Source organism: Equus asinus, chromosome 5 (assembly GCF_041296235.1).
Source record: "Equus asinus isolate D_3611 breed Donkey chromosome 5, EquAss-T2T_v2, whole genome shotgun sequence".
NCBI lineage: Eukaryota > Metazoa > Chordata > Mammalia > Perissodactyla > Equidae > Equus > Equus asinus.
Window position 1 is genome coordinate 5,399,912 of NC_091794.1, and position 19,795 is coordinate 5,419,706.

At 39.3% G+C, this 19,795-nt stretch overlaps 2 protein-coding genes across 50 annotated transcripts in view; one reads left to right on the top strand and one right to left on the bottom strand.

Annotated features, from left to right (window-relative positions):
• The window catches only part of TFG (trafficking from ER to golgi regulator), a 31,141-nt gene extending 23,616 nt beyond the window's left edge, over positions 1-7,525 (top strand). For 2 of the 4 annotated variants that reach the window (XM_014853287.3, XM_014853289.3), the window contains exons 7-8: positions 3,184-3,282; positions 6,703-7,525. In XM_014853287.3, coding sequence (XP_014708773.1) covers positions 3,184-3,282; positions 6,703-7,085 — 482 coding nt within the window. In that variant the 3' untranslated portion in view covers positions 7,086-7,525. The remainder of the gene's footprint in view (positions 1-3,183; positions 3,283-6,702) is intronic. The other 2 variants (XM_014853290.3, XM_014853288.3) reach the window with 1 other exon arrangement.
• A 381-nt stretch (positions 7,526-7,906) lies between these two features.
• Positions 7,907-19,795, bottom strand: part of ABI3BP (ABI family member 3 binding protein) — a 238,437-nt gene continuing 226,548 nt past the window's right edge. For all 46 annotated transcript variants that reach the window (XM_070508663.1, XM_070508662.1, XM_070508659.1 and 43 more), the window contains 5 exons: positions 13,476-13,555; positions 12,645-12,674; positions 11,888-12,049; positions 10,496-10,618; positions 7,907-9,175 (listed from right to left, as the gene is read on the bottom strand). In XM_070508663.1, coding sequence (XP_070364764.1) covers positions 9,060-9,175; positions 10,496-10,618; positions 11,888-12,049; positions 12,645-12,674; positions 13,476-13,555 — 511 coding nt within the window. In that variant the 3' untranslated portion in view covers positions 7,907-9,059. The remainder of the gene's footprint in view (positions 9,176-10,495; positions 10,619-11,887; positions 12,050-12,644; positions 12,675-13,475; positions 13,556-19,795) is intronic.

A 19,795-nucleotide genomic window follows, 5' to 3' on the forward strand; every position in this document is an offset into this window, starting at 1 on the left:
TGTCTTAAGTCTTTCTTTTTTTTCCCCAATAGCTGTCAGCCCTACATGTTTCCAAAGTCAAAACTATGTATGTTAATTATCTATTGCTATATAATAATGTACCCCAAAACATAGATGCTTAAAACAACGAAAATGTATTGTCTCGCACAGTTTCAGAGAGTCAGGGATCTGGGAGCCGCTTAGCTGGGTCCTTGTGGCTCAGGGTCTCAGGAGGCTGCAGTTGTCTGATGCTTCACCTGAGCTGGAGGGCCCTTCTGAGATGACTCTTCCATGGTTGTTGGCAGAGGCTGCAATTCCTCACTTCTCATAGGCTGCTTGGTGACCTCATGACATGGCAGCTCCACCAGAGTGAATGATTAAGAGACAGTAAGGTAGAGGAAGGCCACCTCTTAACCTGTCCTCAGAAATGTTATTGTCATTTCTGCAGTATTCTGTTGGTATACAGGTCAGCCCTACTCATTGTGAGAGGGGGCTACACAAGGGAGTGAGTACTCATCAGTTTATTGCTTATTCTTTGCTCATTTTTGTGTTGTGGAGTTAATCTTACTAATTCTAAGGATGTAAAGACATCAATCCATTGCCATACACTACACATGTGCAGGAGTCATTGGGGTCATGGAGGCTGGCTTCCACTCTGTAACAAAGTACAGTCCCAGAAGTCTTACATTCCCCTGTGCTTCATCCTGTTCTCTTTCTCCCTTGAGGTGATATTTTTGATTACTTTTAGTTTATTTTACCATTGATTCTTTTTGAAAATATGAAACACATAGCATATATATATATATATATTTTTTTTTTTTTTTACTCAAAACAAAGCTTACTCTAAACTCTCTGTGTACTTTTCTTCTTTTTTTTTTTTTTTGAGGAAGGTTAGCCCTGAGCTAACATGTGCTGCCAGTCCTCCTCCTTTTGCTGAGGAAGATTGGCCCTGAGCTAACATCTATGCCCATCTTCCTCTTTTTATATGTGGGACACATGCCACAGCATGGCTTGATGAGTGATGTGTAGGTCTGCACCCAGGATCTGAATGAGCAAACCCCGGGCCGCTGAAGCAGAGCGTGTGAACTTAACCGCTACACCACCAGGCCGGCCCCTGCAATTTGCCTTTTGACTTAATCAGTATATCCTACAGCTCCCTCCTTACAAGTGTATGAAGTTATTCCTCCTCTTTTTTTCCAAGTAAACACAGACTGCTTAATTACATTTCAGAATACTGTGACAGAGAATCTCATTTTGGACTTGAATGAAGTGTTTTTAAAACATGTAAAAGGAATACTTTTGTAGAGAAAGTAATAAGCCTCTGAAACTTTTTTTTATAACAGGTTTGTAGCAGATTGGGGAAAAAAAACAGTGTGCCCTTGCTTTCAGAACAGTTGCACTCTGTCCGTTTTTATTGAGGAAAACAATTAGGCTTTTTTGAGGCTTAATGATTCCCTGGAATCACCAATGGCAACTGGCTACTACATGGAGCGTTAATCTCAGCCTTTTCAATGTCAAATATACATATCTCTCCCCCTTGATTATATTTCTGTACCAGGTTCTGGTCACTTCTGTTCTAAAATTTAGTTATGAAATACAATCCAGGATTAAGGTGGTATCTCATAAGGTGGTTAACTTTTGTATGACTTTTTGTGCTATTTATCTGTAAGTCTTAAACCATTAAGAAAGCATTTAAGAAACTTTTATCAGTTTTTTGTTGTATTTGGGAAGAGGATTAATAGCTTAAAAAGTAGTTAAGCAAATTTTATTTCCATCATAAAAAGCATACAGCTGCTTGCTAGGAGACAAACAGCTGTGGGTGCAGACACATCTCATGTAGTGCTGCATGCATGGGGCTGAGCAGCTGTCCAGCAGAGTGGGCTCCGGCCCTGGTCTCGACCTGTGCCTGCTGGCTGCCTCTGCACCTCCACTTGAGTGGCACTAGATAAGGTATTCACTTTTTTTCAGTTGTCTCCTTCTGCCGAAAGTATGCTGTTTACCCATAGTCTTTTGATTAGCAGCAGGTAGTTTGAAGAATTAGCCAACATATAATTATTTTAAAGACTTAAATACTAGCTACGTATTTTAAAGATTTAAATACTAGCTAGATATTAAAATGCAAGTTTTATTGCTACACTAGGCATTAGATTTTGCTAAATCCATCATTATTAGAACAACTGTAAAATAACAAGGATGATAAAGACATGAACCAGTAAATCCTTACTTGTTTGTAAATTATAGGTAATAACAGTGTCTGAAAGGTTTCTCCATAGGAACTGTGGTCTACTGACCCCAAATAGAATTCTCATTTCCAAGAACACATCTCCAGTGTTAAACAGGTCTGCCGTTATTAAGAAGTGCTAAAGAGGGGGGCTGGCCTGGTGGCGTGGCGGTTGACTTCGTGTTCTCTGCTTTGGTGGCCTGGGGTTTGCCGGTTCAGATCCCAGATGTGGACCTCTACACCGCTTCTCAAGCCATGCTGTGGCTGGCATCCCGCATATAAAATAAGGAAGATGGGCACACTTAGCTCAGGGCCAATCTTCCTCAGCAAAAAGAGGAGGACTGGCAGTGGATGTTAGCTCAGGGGTAATCTTCCTCAAAAAAAAAAAAGTACCAAAGAGGAACCATTTAGGTTTCAGATTCCACATGATTGGCTAGGATATGCAGATGATGGAAAAGCAAACCATTGTCAAATGCCAAATGTGTCTTTGAGGTCTGGAAGGAAAGATGTTCCTTGCTACCAAAGAGTCCATTCATATGGCAACAAATAAAGGTTCAGACTTTTAGATGCCAAATAATACAATGTTTTAGGAAAGATTTAGGAGCTATTAATGGTATTTGTCCCTTTTCTCAGATTTCTGTTTGTTGATTTTTGACTTACTTGGTTCTGACTGAACATTAGCAGTACATATCTGTTGGCAGTTGGGTGTGAAAACATTGGTTTTTCTGGAATTTATGAAGTAACCACTAGTGTTATTTGCTGCTGATTAGAGTTCTCTGCAGCTAATCCACAGCAGAGCAGCCGCACGTGTTCAAGTGCTCATTCTTCTCTTCTTCGTAGACATTTGAAGGGGAACAAACACATTCTTGTGTCTTGTTACTCAGTATGTTTTTGTGTTTGGATGGGGAGAGAATTAAGTGGGCCTTAAAAATATCTCTCTCTGCTGAGTTAAACTGCCTCTTTTCCTTTCCTGCCTCCTTTAGGTCAGATGTACCAGCAGTACCCGCAGCAGGCTGGCTATGGGGCCCAGCAGCCGCAGGCGCCACCCCAGCCGCCGCAGCAGTACGGCATCCCGTATTCAGGTGAGCAGCACCCAGGGCGGCCGGCTCCTAGATTTTGAGCTGTGTCTCTACTCATTAAACTTTAACCCTTTCCTCTTGGTTCCTTGATTTGTAATACTTACACTGTCATTGTAGGCATTAAGTATTTATTGGGGGGAATAACATTCGTTTTATTTATTTTTAAATATTTTGCATAAATATTTTATTGTAAATCAACATTTCAGTTTTCCAGTGGGCAGGTAAAACTTAAAATCATAGTAGATGATTCTGTAATAACCTGTAGTATGAGAAAGTTTTTAATACAAAGCTGTCTTCCTACTGATGTGATCATTTTACCTTAGGTGACTTCGAACAGCAAAAATGCAAGATTTCCCCCCGTTATATGTATGACATAATCCCGGTGTACTCTTAGTACTGTAAAACGTTAACAGTTCCCTCATACATGGAAAGGCGGTCTTATTATATAAGAACCAAATTAAGCTACTTAGGGTTTTAAGTCTCCCAAAAGTATGTAGGAATACCAAAAACAGGCCAGAAAAATAGAATTTTGTAACATGTAATTAGGCAACTAAGAACATTAAATATAGTTGTTTGAAATCTTGGTTATTTTGTTTTACCTTCTATCCACTGAAGATTATCCATATTTAAATATGATAAATCTCTTCAGTGTAGCTTTGAACATGATTATAATTCAGGTAACTTTTACATGTGTTGTATCAGAGAGAGAATTTGTGTTTAACTCTTGTTTTATAGCCTAAGATTTAAGTATCAAAATTTCAACTGTAATTAAAAATGATTTGTTTATGAGTTGAATCTTGCCTAAATTGTATTTTATGGAGTTTTGTGGTATTAACTAGAGCAGGAGTCAGCAAACTATAGCCCACAGGACAAATCTGGCCTGTTGCCTTGTCTGTGAATAAAGTTTTGTTGGAACACATACACCCATTCACATCTGTGCTGTCTGTCGCTGCGTTGGCACTATAAAGGCAGAGTTGAGTAGTTGCAACAGAGACCCTGTGGCCCACAAAACCTAGAATATTTATTCTCTGGCCCTTTACAGAAAAAAGTTTGCCAACTCCTGAAGTGTATCATAAAATTCTATCATTAATTGGAGTTTGACATATTTTAACATATATAGCAACTTTTTATTTGGATTCTATTTGCTGTAGAGTGATTTAACCTGTAGCTGCTAGTTTTTAATTATATAAAATAGGTAGAATGAATTTAAGCTTGGATTATGATATTAGGGAGAAGGTTATTTTTAGGATGCAGTCTTTTAAATTAAAGAAAAATCAAACTGTAACAAAGTTTGTAATTTGTAGAAACAGTAGATACAGGGTGGAAAAGACCTAGTTGTCATCTGATCCGGGATTTCAGCCCTCACTGTGCTTCAGAATCACCTGGAGAGCTTTTTCTGAGAGTTGCAGGTGCCTGGGCCCTACTCCCAGAGATTTTGTCTCATTTGGTCAGGAGTGGGACTCAGGCCTTGATATTTTAAAAGCACTGCAGGTCATTCTAAAGTGCAGCCGGTGATGGGGACCACTGGTCTTGTCCCATCCACTCATTTTATAAATAAGGCAGCTGGGGTTCAAAGTGTTATGACACGTTGAAGGACGGCAGCCATTCAGTGCAGGAGCTGAATCAGAACCCAGTGCCGTTAATTGCTTCCCTGTGTTGTTCTGCGTTCTCCAACCTAGACCAGGAGTTCGCAGACTTTTCTGCCATAAAAGGCTAAATAGTAAATATTTTATGACTCCCTTGTCCATTCATTTATTCAGAAACCTACAGAATTTCCATTTTTTGCAGTTGCTGGTGTTCCTCGCCAAAGTTGCTCATTTATTGTGTTTTTCAAGGGAGAGGATGGTGGTGGCGATAATAGAAGCATTGCCACGTTATGGTCAAAGACTAGTAGGTTGCTAATGAAGCAGCATCTTAAGTCCTTCGGGGTTATTCCCTCTCCTCAGAAATAAAGATGTGGTTGTTTCCAGACTCACTTAAAAAGACAGTCTAGATTTCAGTTGCCAGTATGAAAAGGCAACTATTTTTTTGCTCATAGTCTTAACTTGAATAGACATTTTCAGTATAAAAGCTGAGTCCTTCTGTTTGTCCAAAAACTTATAGTAAAAAAGTTAAGTAAAAAAATGTTATGTAGGGGATAGGAGAAGTTGTATGACGTTCAAGATTTTATCATGGATTGACTTCGGTTCATATTTAGATGCTACCATAAGTAAAATGCATTCGATATTTGATTTACTTGGTAAAAATTAAGTTTGCTCTTAATGATTTTAGTCAGGGTCTTCACTCTGAGTAAAATTTAGTTCTTTTCAAATTGTCATCTTTGTATTTCTGATCCCACTAGTCCTATTAACTTGAATTTGATTGGGAGATATGGAAATAGTCAACTAAGTACTCTGCTTGGTGGTGGTGGTAACATTGGACCATCTTTGACACTCTGTTGGTTTGCCAGTGTCCCTCTGACCTTTTCCAGTCAAAAAGGTTTCTTTCATGAGTAAATTTTGAACCCAGGTTCAAGGTGAGTTCAGAATATACTCAAATTCATTCAATCCTTTTTTTTTAATGCAGGGTTGTACATATTTTAATAATTTTCTTATGTATCTGGTATTTAATGCTGACAGGATTCCAGTCAATGGAGAGGTTTCATTGCAAGTAGCTGCAGGTGTGTTTCATGGTAGAGATAAAAGTTTTTAGTGAAGCAGACTTTTTCTTTTTAAAAAATTTACATACTAGTAAATAATATAGATGTTGATTTTGTGGGGCTATATGGTATGCTTTTTGTATGTTATGTTGTTACTAAGTCAGAATTGTGAGTTGTAAAGGCAAAAACATCAGATACCAAATCTAAAAGAAATGAAAGATTTTAAGGATTGTGAAAATGAGTACTTAATGCGTGTCCTTAAATGGCTTAGTTTTTATAGAGTGAAAAAGTGAATACACCTTAAAGCATCTTATTACAGTAAGATGTGTTTGTAGCACCATTGTTTGATTTAAAAATATTCATTCTCTGCAGTGTTTTTATTTGGTACTGTTGTTAAATAGGCCTCCCCTCAAACCAGGTTAATGACTAGCTTTTGCATTGATTCCTGCATTTATCATGTGAGCATCTACTCTATACTAGGAGTTATGCTAGAACAGGAATTTGTTCTCAGGGATTATCTAGTCTAGAAGCAGTTGTAATGAAGAAATACGTATATATCGGTTTCAGTTTAAGATTAGAGGGTTTAAAGATTGTTTAGAAAATGCCTCTTTGATACTGCTTGGTCTTGAAATCGTATTATATGATGGAATCTACTACTCTAATACTTAGGAATAAGTTTGTTAAATTTCTCATCATTTTTGGTCCATAACAGTAGGACTAATTCTCTGGAAAACTTTCACCAAAAGGAAAATAAGATATAAATGTTGCTTATTTTGCCTTTCCAGCAGGCTATAGTCAGCAGACTGGAGCCCAGCAGCCTCAGCAGTTCCAGGGATATGGGCAGCAGCCAGCTTCCCAGGCGCCCGCGCCGGCCTTTTCTGGTCAGCCTCAGCAGCTGCCCACTCAGCCACCGCAGCCGTACCAGGCGAGCAGTTACCCTCCACAAACTTATACTACCCAACCTTCTCAGCCTACTAATTATACTGTGGCCCCTGCCTCACAGCCTGGAATGGCTCCAAGCCAACCCGGGGCCTATCAGCCAAGACCAGGTTTTACTCCCCCTCCTGGAAGCACCATCACGCCCCCTCCGAGTGGGCCTAACCCTTATGCACGGAACCGGCCTCCCTTTGGTCAGGGCTACACCCAACCTGGACCTGGTTATCGATAAAGAGGTTCAGCTACACTGAGGAACATAGCCGCTAGTTACTTGTCTCCCAGAAGACTCCAATACTACTATTTTATTTTAATTTGTATTGAAGTTCAGAAATTTAAAAAGCAGAGCATTTTATATGATATCACTGTTGCTGTTAATTCAAAATATAATTTGCTGAGACACAAAAAAGACCAAAATGAAAAATTTTTCCTCCCCTGCTTAAAAGTGTAGCAGCTTCCTAGTTATTTTGGAACACTACTCCTATGTGTGTGTAAAGTGATTGACTTTCTAGCTTGCCTTGTGCAGAGGATATTAAAATGCTAGGTTGAAGTTCAGCCATCTTACTTGGCTTTTTACTATTAACATGATGAACTAAAGTAGATCCCTTTGAGAAGACAACTAGATATTATGTATAAAATGTAACATTGAAAGGTTAATAAAGATCGTTGAATCCATTGGTGGTCTTGTAATTTAATTTAGTCACTAACATTAGATATACACGAGAAGAAAGCAGGAAATAAATCCTTATTGATGTTTGGTCTTAAAATGAAGTATAGACATTTTAATTTACAGTTTTCTATTCGGAGAAACAGTGCCGTTTGGTTTTTGTCCTGACTTTGAAAGAAATGCATTTAGCAATCATTGGCTTAAAACAGTGGAACTTTAGAACAGATTTCACAGGAAGATAGATTAGCACTATATGTCAACACAACGGATACAGTATTATTAAAAGATACAAGGGGGAAAAAAAGATACAAGGCGGGTTTGGTGGATCCTGAATAACTTTGTGATTTTCCCTTGTAGAGATGAACCATTCAGAAATAAAGAACTCAGTCTTAAAAAAAACTACATCTCTTTATTGCAGTTTATACTTGTTTGGAAAATACAAAATGTAGACGATAAACTTGAAGCATGTTGAAAGGTAGGCCCAGGAAAGCTTTCTTTCCGAATGAGGGCAGCAATGCAGCATTCCTGTCTCCCTCCCCCAGTGAAAGAAAGCAACACCTTTTTAAATAAAAATGAGTCAGATTTTCATTATAGGTTGAGTTAGAATTATGAAAACATCCTCTGATACATTCATTCCTGGAGGTCCTATGTATAAAAAGGTAGTAAGTATCCCGTAAAACCACGGGTACCTCATCATGCATTACCTCTTTATGCTCAGACTTCCCATTCAGTCTCTGCGTACAGCTTGATTAGAATTATATTGAAAACAATAGGAAGATAATTGCTTAAAGGGATAGTTTGACCAAGTACATTCAGACATTGTAACATACGTATGGGTAGAGAAATAATGAAACGTGTATTGAAACAATATTTTGAAAATACATCAGATTCTCAATTTTTCAGCTGAAATGAAATTTACTGATTCAAACAGTCTTTTCAATAATTTGCAAGTATTTAAGGAAATGTATATTTGCATGAATGGTTACCTATTTAAATGCTTCAAAAAGCTATTCAGCTGTTGCTAAAAAATGGAAGTTTAAATAAACTTGAATGTTAGGACCTTTTTCCCCCAGATATATGTGCTGAAGATAATTTGATCTAATAAGTTAAACCAAGTAGAGATTTATGGAATTAACTCACCAGTAGGAAGAATACACATTAATAAAAGTAAATAGTTTTTAAAAAGTATATTAGTTTTTTGATGTTAATTTTGTTATAAAAGTATCTCAAAACATCATTACAACAGTGTTGATAAATAATATACAAATGATCTCTTAAAATACCATGAACAGGGAGCCAGCTTCCCAAAAAAAGTTATTCTGTTAATGTCAGTATCTTGCTTTCTTAAAATGACTTTGTAAAACCTGATAAATATTCTCAGCAATCTTTCTAATAAACATCTAATATTGCTATTAATTAGATTTTAAACTTTTATACATAGTAAACATAACAGCTTTAAATGAATGTGACAAATACCATAGTGTTTCCAATTATTTTTTGCCATGATGAAACAGAAGGCCCTTTTGAACACGATTGTAGCATCTACCATTTTCCGGGAATTGTGGTCCCGCATTCATACCACTGGACATAATTGATTTGGGTGTGACCACCTATTTCTCCAAATTGGACAGGTTCCTGGCGAACTGCTCTGAAATAGCCTAAGAGGGAAAACAATGTAATTTTAATAGCTGCTATGTTCTGTTTTTGCCCTCACCGTTCACAGATTGGAGGATGTCGTTGAATGGCTGAAGCTTACCCTAGGTGAACCAGCAGATAGCAACAGAGACCTTGGTGTCTTTCCTGAGGTGGCTATGGCTAGCTAGACATCAGGGGTGCCTACCTCCTTGACAGCTACCTTAACAAGTTGGGGTGGGGTGCTTGGTAGTGTCCGAGACAAAGCTGAAAGGGGGCAGGAGTTAGAGGGCGTCTGTGTTTTGTTTTTGAGTGTCATTTAGCATGTTCATATGCTGTTGGGTCTTAGGTGAAAGTGTCCTTTCTGCACATTGCAGACTAGTGGTGTCTGACCAAGTGACCTGAGTGAAGTCCTGTGCACTGCAGTGTTAGGGAATAAAAGGTGGGCAGTTCCAAGATTGCTGAATTTCTAAGAATTAAACTTGGATGAAATCTTCCTTCAAGGACCCTACAACTAAATGGCTAAAAATTTCACTGTGAATGTAAAATGTTAGGGAAATATACACAAAGTACATTTTATATCCACTTCCCGTAAAGCAACAGCTTCAACTTCCTGTTAATGGGTTCACAGATCTTACTATCTTTTATTGGTTAGTATTTTTAGGTGCCAGTGAACAAAATGTGTTGCTGAAAAGAGTGGTCAAATAATTTAAAGTATTTAACAAACCTCTTGGTGATTCTTGAGTAATATGGACATTATAATTTGCCCTCTCCTGCCCTAACTGGGCGAGGATTAAATTAGTTTGCAGTCTTCTCAGTCCTGGTTAAGCAGCTTGGTGCTAATGTGTCTTTAGCAAGTTGCAGTGGTCATTCATTTCTTAGCAGAATTGTTCTAGTTTAATTGTATTTATATAAGGCAAATGATACTGGGTTTTTTTCCATTTTATGGTAGTAATAAAATTGTCTTTAAAAACATTTTTAAGGGACTGGAAAAAAAATGCCTGGGTGCTCAGTATGAGAAAAACCATAAAGGAAATACATTTAAGCTTGGGAAACACGGCTCTTTTGTAGCTGTTTTTGTAAATTCAGGTTTTCTCAAAGTAGAATGCATTTATATATGCCTTTGTAATTTCTCTTGGCTCTAAGGAATAGAGTCTTAAGGCCTGGCCGGAAAGTTGAGAAACTTCAAATTAAGGTCTTGTATGAAAGTCTTTTTTTTTTTTCTAGCCAGATAATTAGAGGGATACAGTAGAATTATTTTTAAAGTGATTGCTTTCCTCAGCTTAAATTCTTTGGGGGTTAATTTGTGAACCCCTCTTGCTTATGAGGAGATTCATAAAACATACCTTCTTTGGTGGGTAGCTGGTCAGAATCGAGTTGCTGTCCTGTGCGTCCGTCTAAAAATGAGTCCACGAACTGGCAGTGATCTTCTCCATGGCCTCTCTGATCGCCTATGTTATAAAATTTTCCTGAAGAGCCAGAAATTAAAAGGATCGTGAAGGGTTAACTTTCTTTGATATAGGACAATTCTGAAATCATCAAATTGTTTCAAATGGTGAGTCTTCCCTGTTCTTGTACTTCCCCCCCTTTCAGCCTGGTTTAAGCCACCCGTGTCTCTAGACTGAACTATGAATAGTCTCCCAACTGGCATCCCCTTTTTCTTCCTCTCAGAGGTTAGTCATCTTGTAAAACTGCACCTCAGATGATGTCCCCTCCATCATCTCCCCAGCCGTCTCCCGTTAGACTCGAAGTGAAACCCAAAGTCCTCATGTGGTTTCAGAGCCCCACGTGGCTCCACACCTGGCTGCTGCTCGCCCCTTCCCGAGCTGACCCCGCTCCCCTCGGCACCCGGCCGGCCTGGGCCTCTGCGTTCTCTTCCCCCGCCCCTAGTGCTTCGTCCCTGCGTCTTTGCTTGGCTGCTTCCTTCTCAGGGTTTGCTTCTGCACAAGCGTTCCCTCTTCATCTCGAGAAGCTTTCCCTAACCATCCTACCTAGGAGCTTCTGCTCGGCCCTGTTCCCATTTTCATCCCGTTCAGCCAGTTTTCCCCTTATCCTTTCGAAGCTTTCTTCAAAGTGCTACCTGAGCTTCTTATCTCCATGTCTGTCCTCTGTCTCTTCCCACTAGACTGAGCTACAGGGAAGCAGGAGTGGGTCTCGTTTGCACTTTGTCCCCACACGTATGCCAGGGTCTGAACAAAGCAGATGGTACTGGTTGAATGGTTGAACAAATGTCTACCTTTTATGATGGGGCCTGCCTTATTTACTTGTTTAAAATTTGTACTGTTTTGTTATAGAAGAGAAAATAATATCCCACTGAGTCTGGAACAAGGGGTTAGAGCCCTTCCGGCCAGGTGTTTGAATCTTGATCTTGTCTCTGCAGACTTAACATCTTAAATATGTCATATTCCTTCCATGATTACTGTTAGAGACGCTCATTTTATTATCAGTAGGCGTTCTGTCCTTGTTTGGCTGTCACAAAATCGAGCTTGAGTGTGGTGGTGCCTGTACATTCAAGTTTGCCATGGTGACACTATTTCAAATTGCATTTTCATTATTTACCTTCTAATAGCCTGTCTCAAATCCTAGGTTAAGTATTCCAGTAACATCTTACTGGAAGGGACAGCTTGTATGTAGATCACACCATAGTGGCTGGGACTGTCACAGAGAAGCCACGTTACAGAATGCTGCAGAGCATCCCCCCAAAGGACCGGGCTCAGAGCGGCTGAGCGTCTGCTCACCTGTGAGGGAGTCACTCAGGTAAATCTTGTACCTGAGGGAGTTGCACAGCTGCACCCCTACGAACTTCTTATACCACGTCCTTTTGACATACTGTTTGCCCTTGCATTCTGAGTAGGAGTCGGAATTAAAGGGTCTCTCCGTCCAGATGGCATCTCTTCCTGCTGTGTGAGGAAGGCACATGGTTTGAGGTTAGTGTCTGGCTCCGGCACTGAAGAGCTGCCCTGAGAACTTTCGAAAAAGCAGTTTGCAAAGTTCATGTCAACTTGCTGATACTTAGTTTTCTCCAATGCTAAACATTGGAGCCAAAAACATAGGAGTTTAAACACGTAGCCCCCCAATTAAGCTCCTGGCAACAGCGAGCTAAATCTTGGCGCGGTGTTGAGCAGGCTCTGGAGTGCCGGGTGCCCGCGGCTTTCCTGGAGAAGCAGCATATTATACAACTTAAACAGCTGCTTTCATGTGACTTGTTGTTAAAAGTGGAAATGAGAGTGTTATATCTTGGCTTAATTATTTAACGGAAAATTTGATCTGGCCTAGGACATGAATGAAAGCAAATTTCAAACTGTCCCACTTGTTCACCAAACATCGTAGGCTCTTGATGTTCCTGAATGTTTTAGGTAGGCATTCACACCCGAGCTATAGTCTAAGAAGACGAAATGGACCATAGTGATGGCGGGACTGCGGCTCTGCCACAGCCGCTTAGTTGAATCAGTTGAGAAAAGCATGCGGTGTGTTCGCATCGAGACAGATACTTACCAGAAACTGGCTCGCTCACTCTGGGGTCCGCTGAGGGGAAAAAGCAAACACAGAGCAGACGTTATTAGGAAAGTCGGTCCCAGTGTTCCAGAGGCAGAATGAAGAGGACGGGTGCTTACAGTTGTGAAGAAATCTACTTGAAAAACGGTACACTCTTGCTAAAGCCTGAATTTGAAATCATGTGTTTTGTTTTGGAAATTGCTCTTGATTGGACAGTGTCCTGTCAGAAACCCAGCTGTAGGTCCTACACATGATTTGAGTAGTTAGGAGTCTTCGTTGCTGTTCCAGCTTTCACTTCCATTTTAAAAGCTTCCTCTTTTAGTTTCATACAAAAACTATGATGCTAAAATCACCAAGATGCCATGAACTGCACTTGGTGTAAAAATTATACACATAATACTGTGAGTACAGACATATCTCATTAAGGAATTAGCGCTTAGAGGGTCTAATTAGAACATTTCACAACTGCGTAACATAAGACACTATCAAATGGATTCCTTCTCTGCATGTACTATGGCTCAGCATGTCAGATATTTTGATTCTAGGCATTGGTTCTTGGCATACAGAGGAGCATTCATTCAGTAGATTTTTGAGTATAGATTGATTACCCACTTGTTTTTTCCTTTTAAACTGATGTCCCTTTTTTTCTGACATCAAAATAAATGAGGAAAAACATGTGGGGTTTCCTTAAGGGTGCCTTGATCAGTTTGCTTTCTCCCGTGGATGAGTTTTTGAAATGACACAGAGCGTTTAGCTGGGTTTCAAACAAGCTGCCTGTGCAAACATTCTGGCCCTTCACGTCCCTGTTGGGAATTACTCCTGAGTGATTACCTGATTCGGTGCTGAAGGCCACCGTGTTGCTGGCCGGGCCTTCTCCAAGTGGGTTTTTGGGTTTCACCTGGAATTCATAGCTGTGTAGGGGAAATTTACAAAGTTATAATATATTCTTCAAGGGTAGGAGGCAACACACTCCCTTGTTGTACTGACATCCTTCCTGATTCTGTTTTGAAATCATGATGACAGTCAATGGACATGTTTAGAAGCAGCTTGAGGAAAAAAGAATTCTTTAATTTTACTTTCCAAACAGCTTGTCTAATGTTTTGTATAAGAAAAGGACTAAGTCAATAAAAAAGTAGTTGTCTTTTAAAAACTCCAAATTAGTAGAAATACCTGGGCAAGTTAGTAATGGATGTATAGGAAAGAGGTATGTGGTGGACCCAGGCTAATTACAGCAACAAGGACCCTCAGTTTCCTTCAAATATTTCGGCTACTTTCTGGGCAAAGCAGTTCCCTTTTATTCCTTATGATCCCAAACTTGAGTACATGTAGCCTTAGACTTAGGCCGTGTTCCTCATCGTGGGGTTCAAACTGCCTATGTTGGCATCACGTGACAGAGTTATCGTGGGGAAAGTTTGCCTTAAATGCAGGTTTCTGGCTCCAGCCTGGCTACACTGAGTCGGTTTTTGAGGGGGGGGGTCCCGGTAGGAATTTGTAACAAGTTCCTGAGGTGAATCCTGTGCCCACTGACGCTTGCGAATTACTAAACTGTGGGAGCAGATGCACATGGACATATTTTGTTGCAAAGACTTCCTGGTTCTAGCTCCTGGAACTCCGGTCTTCTATGGTCTGTCCAGAATAGGGGCATGGTAGTGGTGCCTCATGAAGAGAATGGGCATGAAGACGGACATCTCTTTTTCCAGATTCATACAAGCCAGGCCTTAACTCTTTACGTTAAAAAACAAAACACAAAATAAATCCAGATTCCTTGGCGTATGTTTGATTCTATCCTTAAGAATTATGCAGTAAATTGCTATGTAATATTTGACAAATTTCATTCATAGCATGCTTAGGTGGAGACAATCCTTTTATTTATTTATTTATTTATTTTAAAGATTGGCAGCTGAGCTAACATCTGTTGCCAATCTTCTTTTTTCTTTCTTCTTCTTCTCCCCAAAGCGCCCCAGTACATCGCTGTATATTCTAGCTGTGAGTGCCTCTGGTTGTGCTATGTGGGACGCCGCCTCAGCATGGCCTGATGAGCAGTGCCCATGTCCACACCCAAGATCTGAACCGGCGAAACCCTGGGGCGCTGAAGCAGAGCGAGAGAACTTAAGCACTGAGCCATGGGGCCTGTCTGGCAAATCCTTTTAAATTCAAATAGTAAAGCTATTTGCTGCTTGACTGAAAGTAAGAGTTCCTTTCAGTAGCACACTTAGCAGGGAAGTAATTTTGAATGTAAAGCTAGTGAGTCATCTGATAGGATTGTAAGTCTCAAATTTGTACAGGCTTTGAGGAGGTAATTCCCATTTTTAAGAAGTTTGTAATTGAATAAGAATGCAGAACACACAATAGATAGATATTTTATAAACTAGTGAAAGATAGAAGGGTAACAGCTCTCGGTTTGGTGCAGAGGCTACCATGTGAACAATAACAGGAGAACTTTCTGGGGCTCGAGGAGCGACATTCTTGACTACTGAGGAATTGTGTTAAAACTCTCTAGAATCTATAAGAAGATAGATTCTAGCATTTTACAACAATGGCAACTACTTTTTGAGTGCTTCCTATGTATCAGACACATTAATCGCTCTACACAAATAAAGCAATGCAAGACACACACAAACCCCAAGAGACAGGTATCCTACTTTTCAGTTAAGATCAACGAGGCTCTTAACCACTCTACTATTACTGTCTTTGCTTTCCAAACTTCTGAACTTTGTGAAATGAGGAATTAAAACTTGCGGGGTATTTGTAGTGAGAGACTGCCCATCAAAGCATTTTTGTTCACTAATCAACTGATGGAAGGTGCTATTATAATTTGCAATAAGAGAATGCCGATATAAAACCACCCGTGTCACTCATTTAAATAAACTGCATATATGTGGGGTATTTTAACATGGAATATTTTCTAGAGATTAAGTTCTTGCTCAGAGGCCTGATAACCTTAAAAAAAAGAACAGAAACAAAAACCCACTGTGGTAAACTGAAAATGGAAAAAAGAAATCCCAGGCATCTGGACTTTGATTCTGGGGGGGATGCATTCCAAATTCCAGGACGTTGCCAAAAGCCCTGTGCCTTGGCCAAGTCTGATTGCTGGAATCATCTCCATGTCTTTTTATTTCAGTTATTTTTACTTCAGCTCCATCATAGATATTCATAAGCTACTTTTTCTGGGGTTTTTTTTGGCCAACATTTTATGAACTTGACAAGTTTTGAAGAAATCATTTTAAACTAAGTTTAATTAACAGCATGGGAACTAAAAAGCACATGTTTTTGGTGGATTAAACCTTATATGAACAGAAAATATTTGAAGTGGCAAAGCCTTTCCCAAGAACACATTTTATCACAAGATTTATGACACTGGAGGTCTAGGAGAGTAACGTCTCGGAGAAAATATTGATTGTCCATAGGAGACAGCATAGGATGCTGTTTAAAAATTTCATAGAGGACAAGAAAGGCATTTAAAACAAAACGTATAGGATGAGTAAATCTTTAAATAGAAGGACTGGATGCTAAAGTTAAGGAAATTTTACAAATACTAGCACAAAAAGTCAGAGATGAAGAATGAGAGAACATAAGGAAATCAGAGGGTTTTTCCAGAGAATGCGATACCCAACTAGTAGGTCCTCAAAGAGAGAGGAGGAGAAAGGAGGATAGAAAAGTATCCTAGAAATTATGCAATTTCCCAGAACTGAAAGACGTGGGTTTCCAGACTGAAAAAGCCTAATGTTTGCCCAGCAAAATGAAAAAAAAAAAAAAAAGACTAACCAAAGCACACAAGTTGAAAAATTTCAGATCACTGGGATAAAGACAAGATCTGAAAGGTTTTATAAGAAGAAAACAGGTCCCATTCAAAGGATCCAGAATCAGAACGACATTTGACTTCTTAGCAGCACTGGAAGTTAGAAAAAATGGAAAACACCTTCTAAAGTCTTCATTTTACCCGAAAATCTTTCTCTAGCTAAACAACAGTATCAGAGTAAAACAAGGATATTTTCAGGCATGTAAGGGCTCAAAAATATTTTCTTCCATAACCTTTTCTCAAGACAAATTTCTCAAGAAATGCCACAAAATGAGAGAGTAAACAAGGAAGACGTGGGATGCAGGAATTAGGAGATTCAGCATAGGAGAGAGGCAAAAGATGATGGTAAAGGATTCCAGGAGATGTCGCCATAAACAAATACATGGAACAAACAAGGCTCAGCGCAGAAGGAGCAGCAAAAATGCCCGTCTCCCAGTCTTCCCCTGGAAGAGTTTTTTTCTGCAAATGTTAAAAGCTGCTACCTGAGGGAGAGGCTTCCAAGTTTAGCACGTATCTAAGGGCTGGCTGTGATCTTCCCCAGAGACTGAGAAGTGGATACCTTCCCTGCCCTCTCCTTCCTTCCAGCCCATTCCAATAATAAAACCAAGTCACTGGTATCTCCCTGGAAGTAATTTGTGCAAATGGTGGTGCCTCAGCTTTGCAGATTGCCTGGCTCTGAGATCCACTGGGACTTGCATTCATACCCACAGGACTATAGCAAATAAGGAAGCAGTTCTTAATGGATGCAGGAGCACCCCCTCCCCACACACAGCTAAATCCTGGACCCACCGCAGACGGAGCAGGCAAAAATTCCCATCTCCTACTGTCTCCCTGGAAGGGGCTTAGCTACATAATTTCCCAGCTGCTACCTGAGGGTTCAGCTGATAATCAGTCTGCATCTAAGTGCTGATTGTGATCCTGCCCCCTTTGGGACTCTGATGGCTTTTGGCATACCCTTGACTACTGGGAGCCACTAAGAACAAAGAAGGTGGTTTAGACAATCACAGAGGGTTGAGAGAAAACTGGAGCTCAGGCTGGGCTGATTGAAGAGGTTCATTTTATACATGAGATTGTTCTGTCAAGGGGGCCAGGTGACTGTTTATCTAATATGCAGAATCCAACACAGAGTCAAGGAAAAGGAAGAAACAGGGGAATCTGTTCCAAACAAAAGGACAAGAGAAATCTCCATAGAGATTTCAAACAGATCTTGATGAAATGGACATAAGTGATTTGCCTTATGAGAGTTCAAAACAACAGTTAAGATGCTCACCAAGGTGAGGAGAACAATACATGAACAAAGTGAGAATTTCACAAAGAGAAAATATAAAAAAGTGCCAAACAGAAAACACAGCTGAAGAATACAATAACTGAACTGAAAAATTCATTAGAGGAGTTCAACATGAGACTGGATCAAGTGGAAGAAGGGGTCAGCAAAGATGAAGACAGGGCAGTGGAACTGATGTAACCTGAGGAGCAAAAAGAATAATGAAAAGAGTGAAGATGACTTACATATGGGACATAAGGGGCCATCAGATGGACCAAGATATGCATTATCGGGGTCTCAGAAGGAGAAGAAAGAGAGGCAGAAAGCTTATTCCAAAAAATAATGTCTGAAAATTTCCCTAACCTGAAGAAAGAAACAGACATCCAGATCCAGGAAGACCAGAATAGAATCCAAAGAGACCCACACCATGAGACCCACAATAATTATCAGAGACCCACATTAATTATAATTAAGTTGTCAAAAGTTAAGGGGAGAATCTTAAGAGCAACAGGGGAAAAGCAACTTGTTACATACAATGGCACTTGTAGATAAGACAACTTGATAAGAATATCAGCAGATTTTTCAGCAGAAAGTTTCAGGCCAGAAGGGAGTGGCAGGATATATTTCAAAGTGCTGAAATAAAAAAACTACCCAGTAAAGTTGTCCTTCAGAATTGAAGGAGAGAGAAAGTTTTTCCCAGACAAACAAAAGCTCAAGGAGCTCAGCACCACTATACCAACCTTACAAGAAATGTTAAAGAGAGTTCTTCAAGCTGAAACAAAAGGATGCTAGTTAGTGACAGGAAAACATATGAAAGTATACAACTCCATGATAAAGGTAAATATAGTTAAATTCAGAATATTATAATGTTGTAATCATGGTGAGTAAATCACTAATAACTCCAATGTGGAAGTTAAAAGACAAAAGTATTAAAGATAACTATAACTACTACAATAATTTGTTAATGGATACAAAATGTAAAAATATGTAAACTGTGACATCAAAAACAAAATGTGGAGGGGAAGTGCAAAAATGTAGAACTTTTGTATGTGTTTGAAGTTAAACTGTTATCTTAAAAGAGATTGTTATAAATATAAGATGTTTTATATAAGCCTCATGATAACCACACAGTAATAACCTATAGTAGATACACAAAGAAAAAGAGAAAGGAATCAGAGCATACCACTACAGAAAATCATCAAATCACAAAGAAAGAGAGAAAGAGAGGAAGAAAGGAACAAAGGAATTACAAAACAACCGGGAAACAATGAACAAAAGGGCAATAGTAAGTCCATACCAATCACTAATTACTTTAAATGTAAATAGATTGAATTCTCCAATCAAAAGACATGGAGTGGCTGAATGAATAAAAAAACAAGACCCCAAGTATATACTGCCTACAAGAGACTCATTTTAGCTTTAAGGACACACATAGACTGAAAGTGAAGGGATGGAAAAGATTCCATTCAGATGGAAACTGAAAGACAGCAGGAGTACCTATACTTATATCAGACAAAATAGACTTTAAGCCAAAGACTGTCATTAAAGACTGTCAAAGAAGGTCATTATATAATGATAAAGGGGTCAATTCATCAAGAGTCTATAACACTTGTAAATACTTATGTACTCAACATAGGAGCACTTTAACATATAAAGCAAATATCAACAGATTTGAAGGGAGAAATAGGCAGCAATGCAGTAATAGCCGGGGACGTTAATACTCTACTTTCATCGTTGGATAGATCATCCAGACAGAAATTTAATAAGGAAACATTGGACTTCAACTCCATGTTAGATCTAACATGTACAGATGGACCTTACAGACATATACAGAACTTTCCACCCAACAGCAGCAAAGTACATATTCTTCTCAAGTACACATGGAACATTCTTCAGGATAGATCCTATGTTAGGCCATAAAACAAGTCTTAATAAACTTAAGAAAATTAAGATCATATCAAGCATCTCTTCTGACTACAATGATAAGAAATTAGAAATCAATTACAAGAATAAAACTGGAAAATTCACAAATATGTGGAGATTAAGCAATATGCCACTAAAAAACCAGTGGGTCAAAGAGGAAATCAA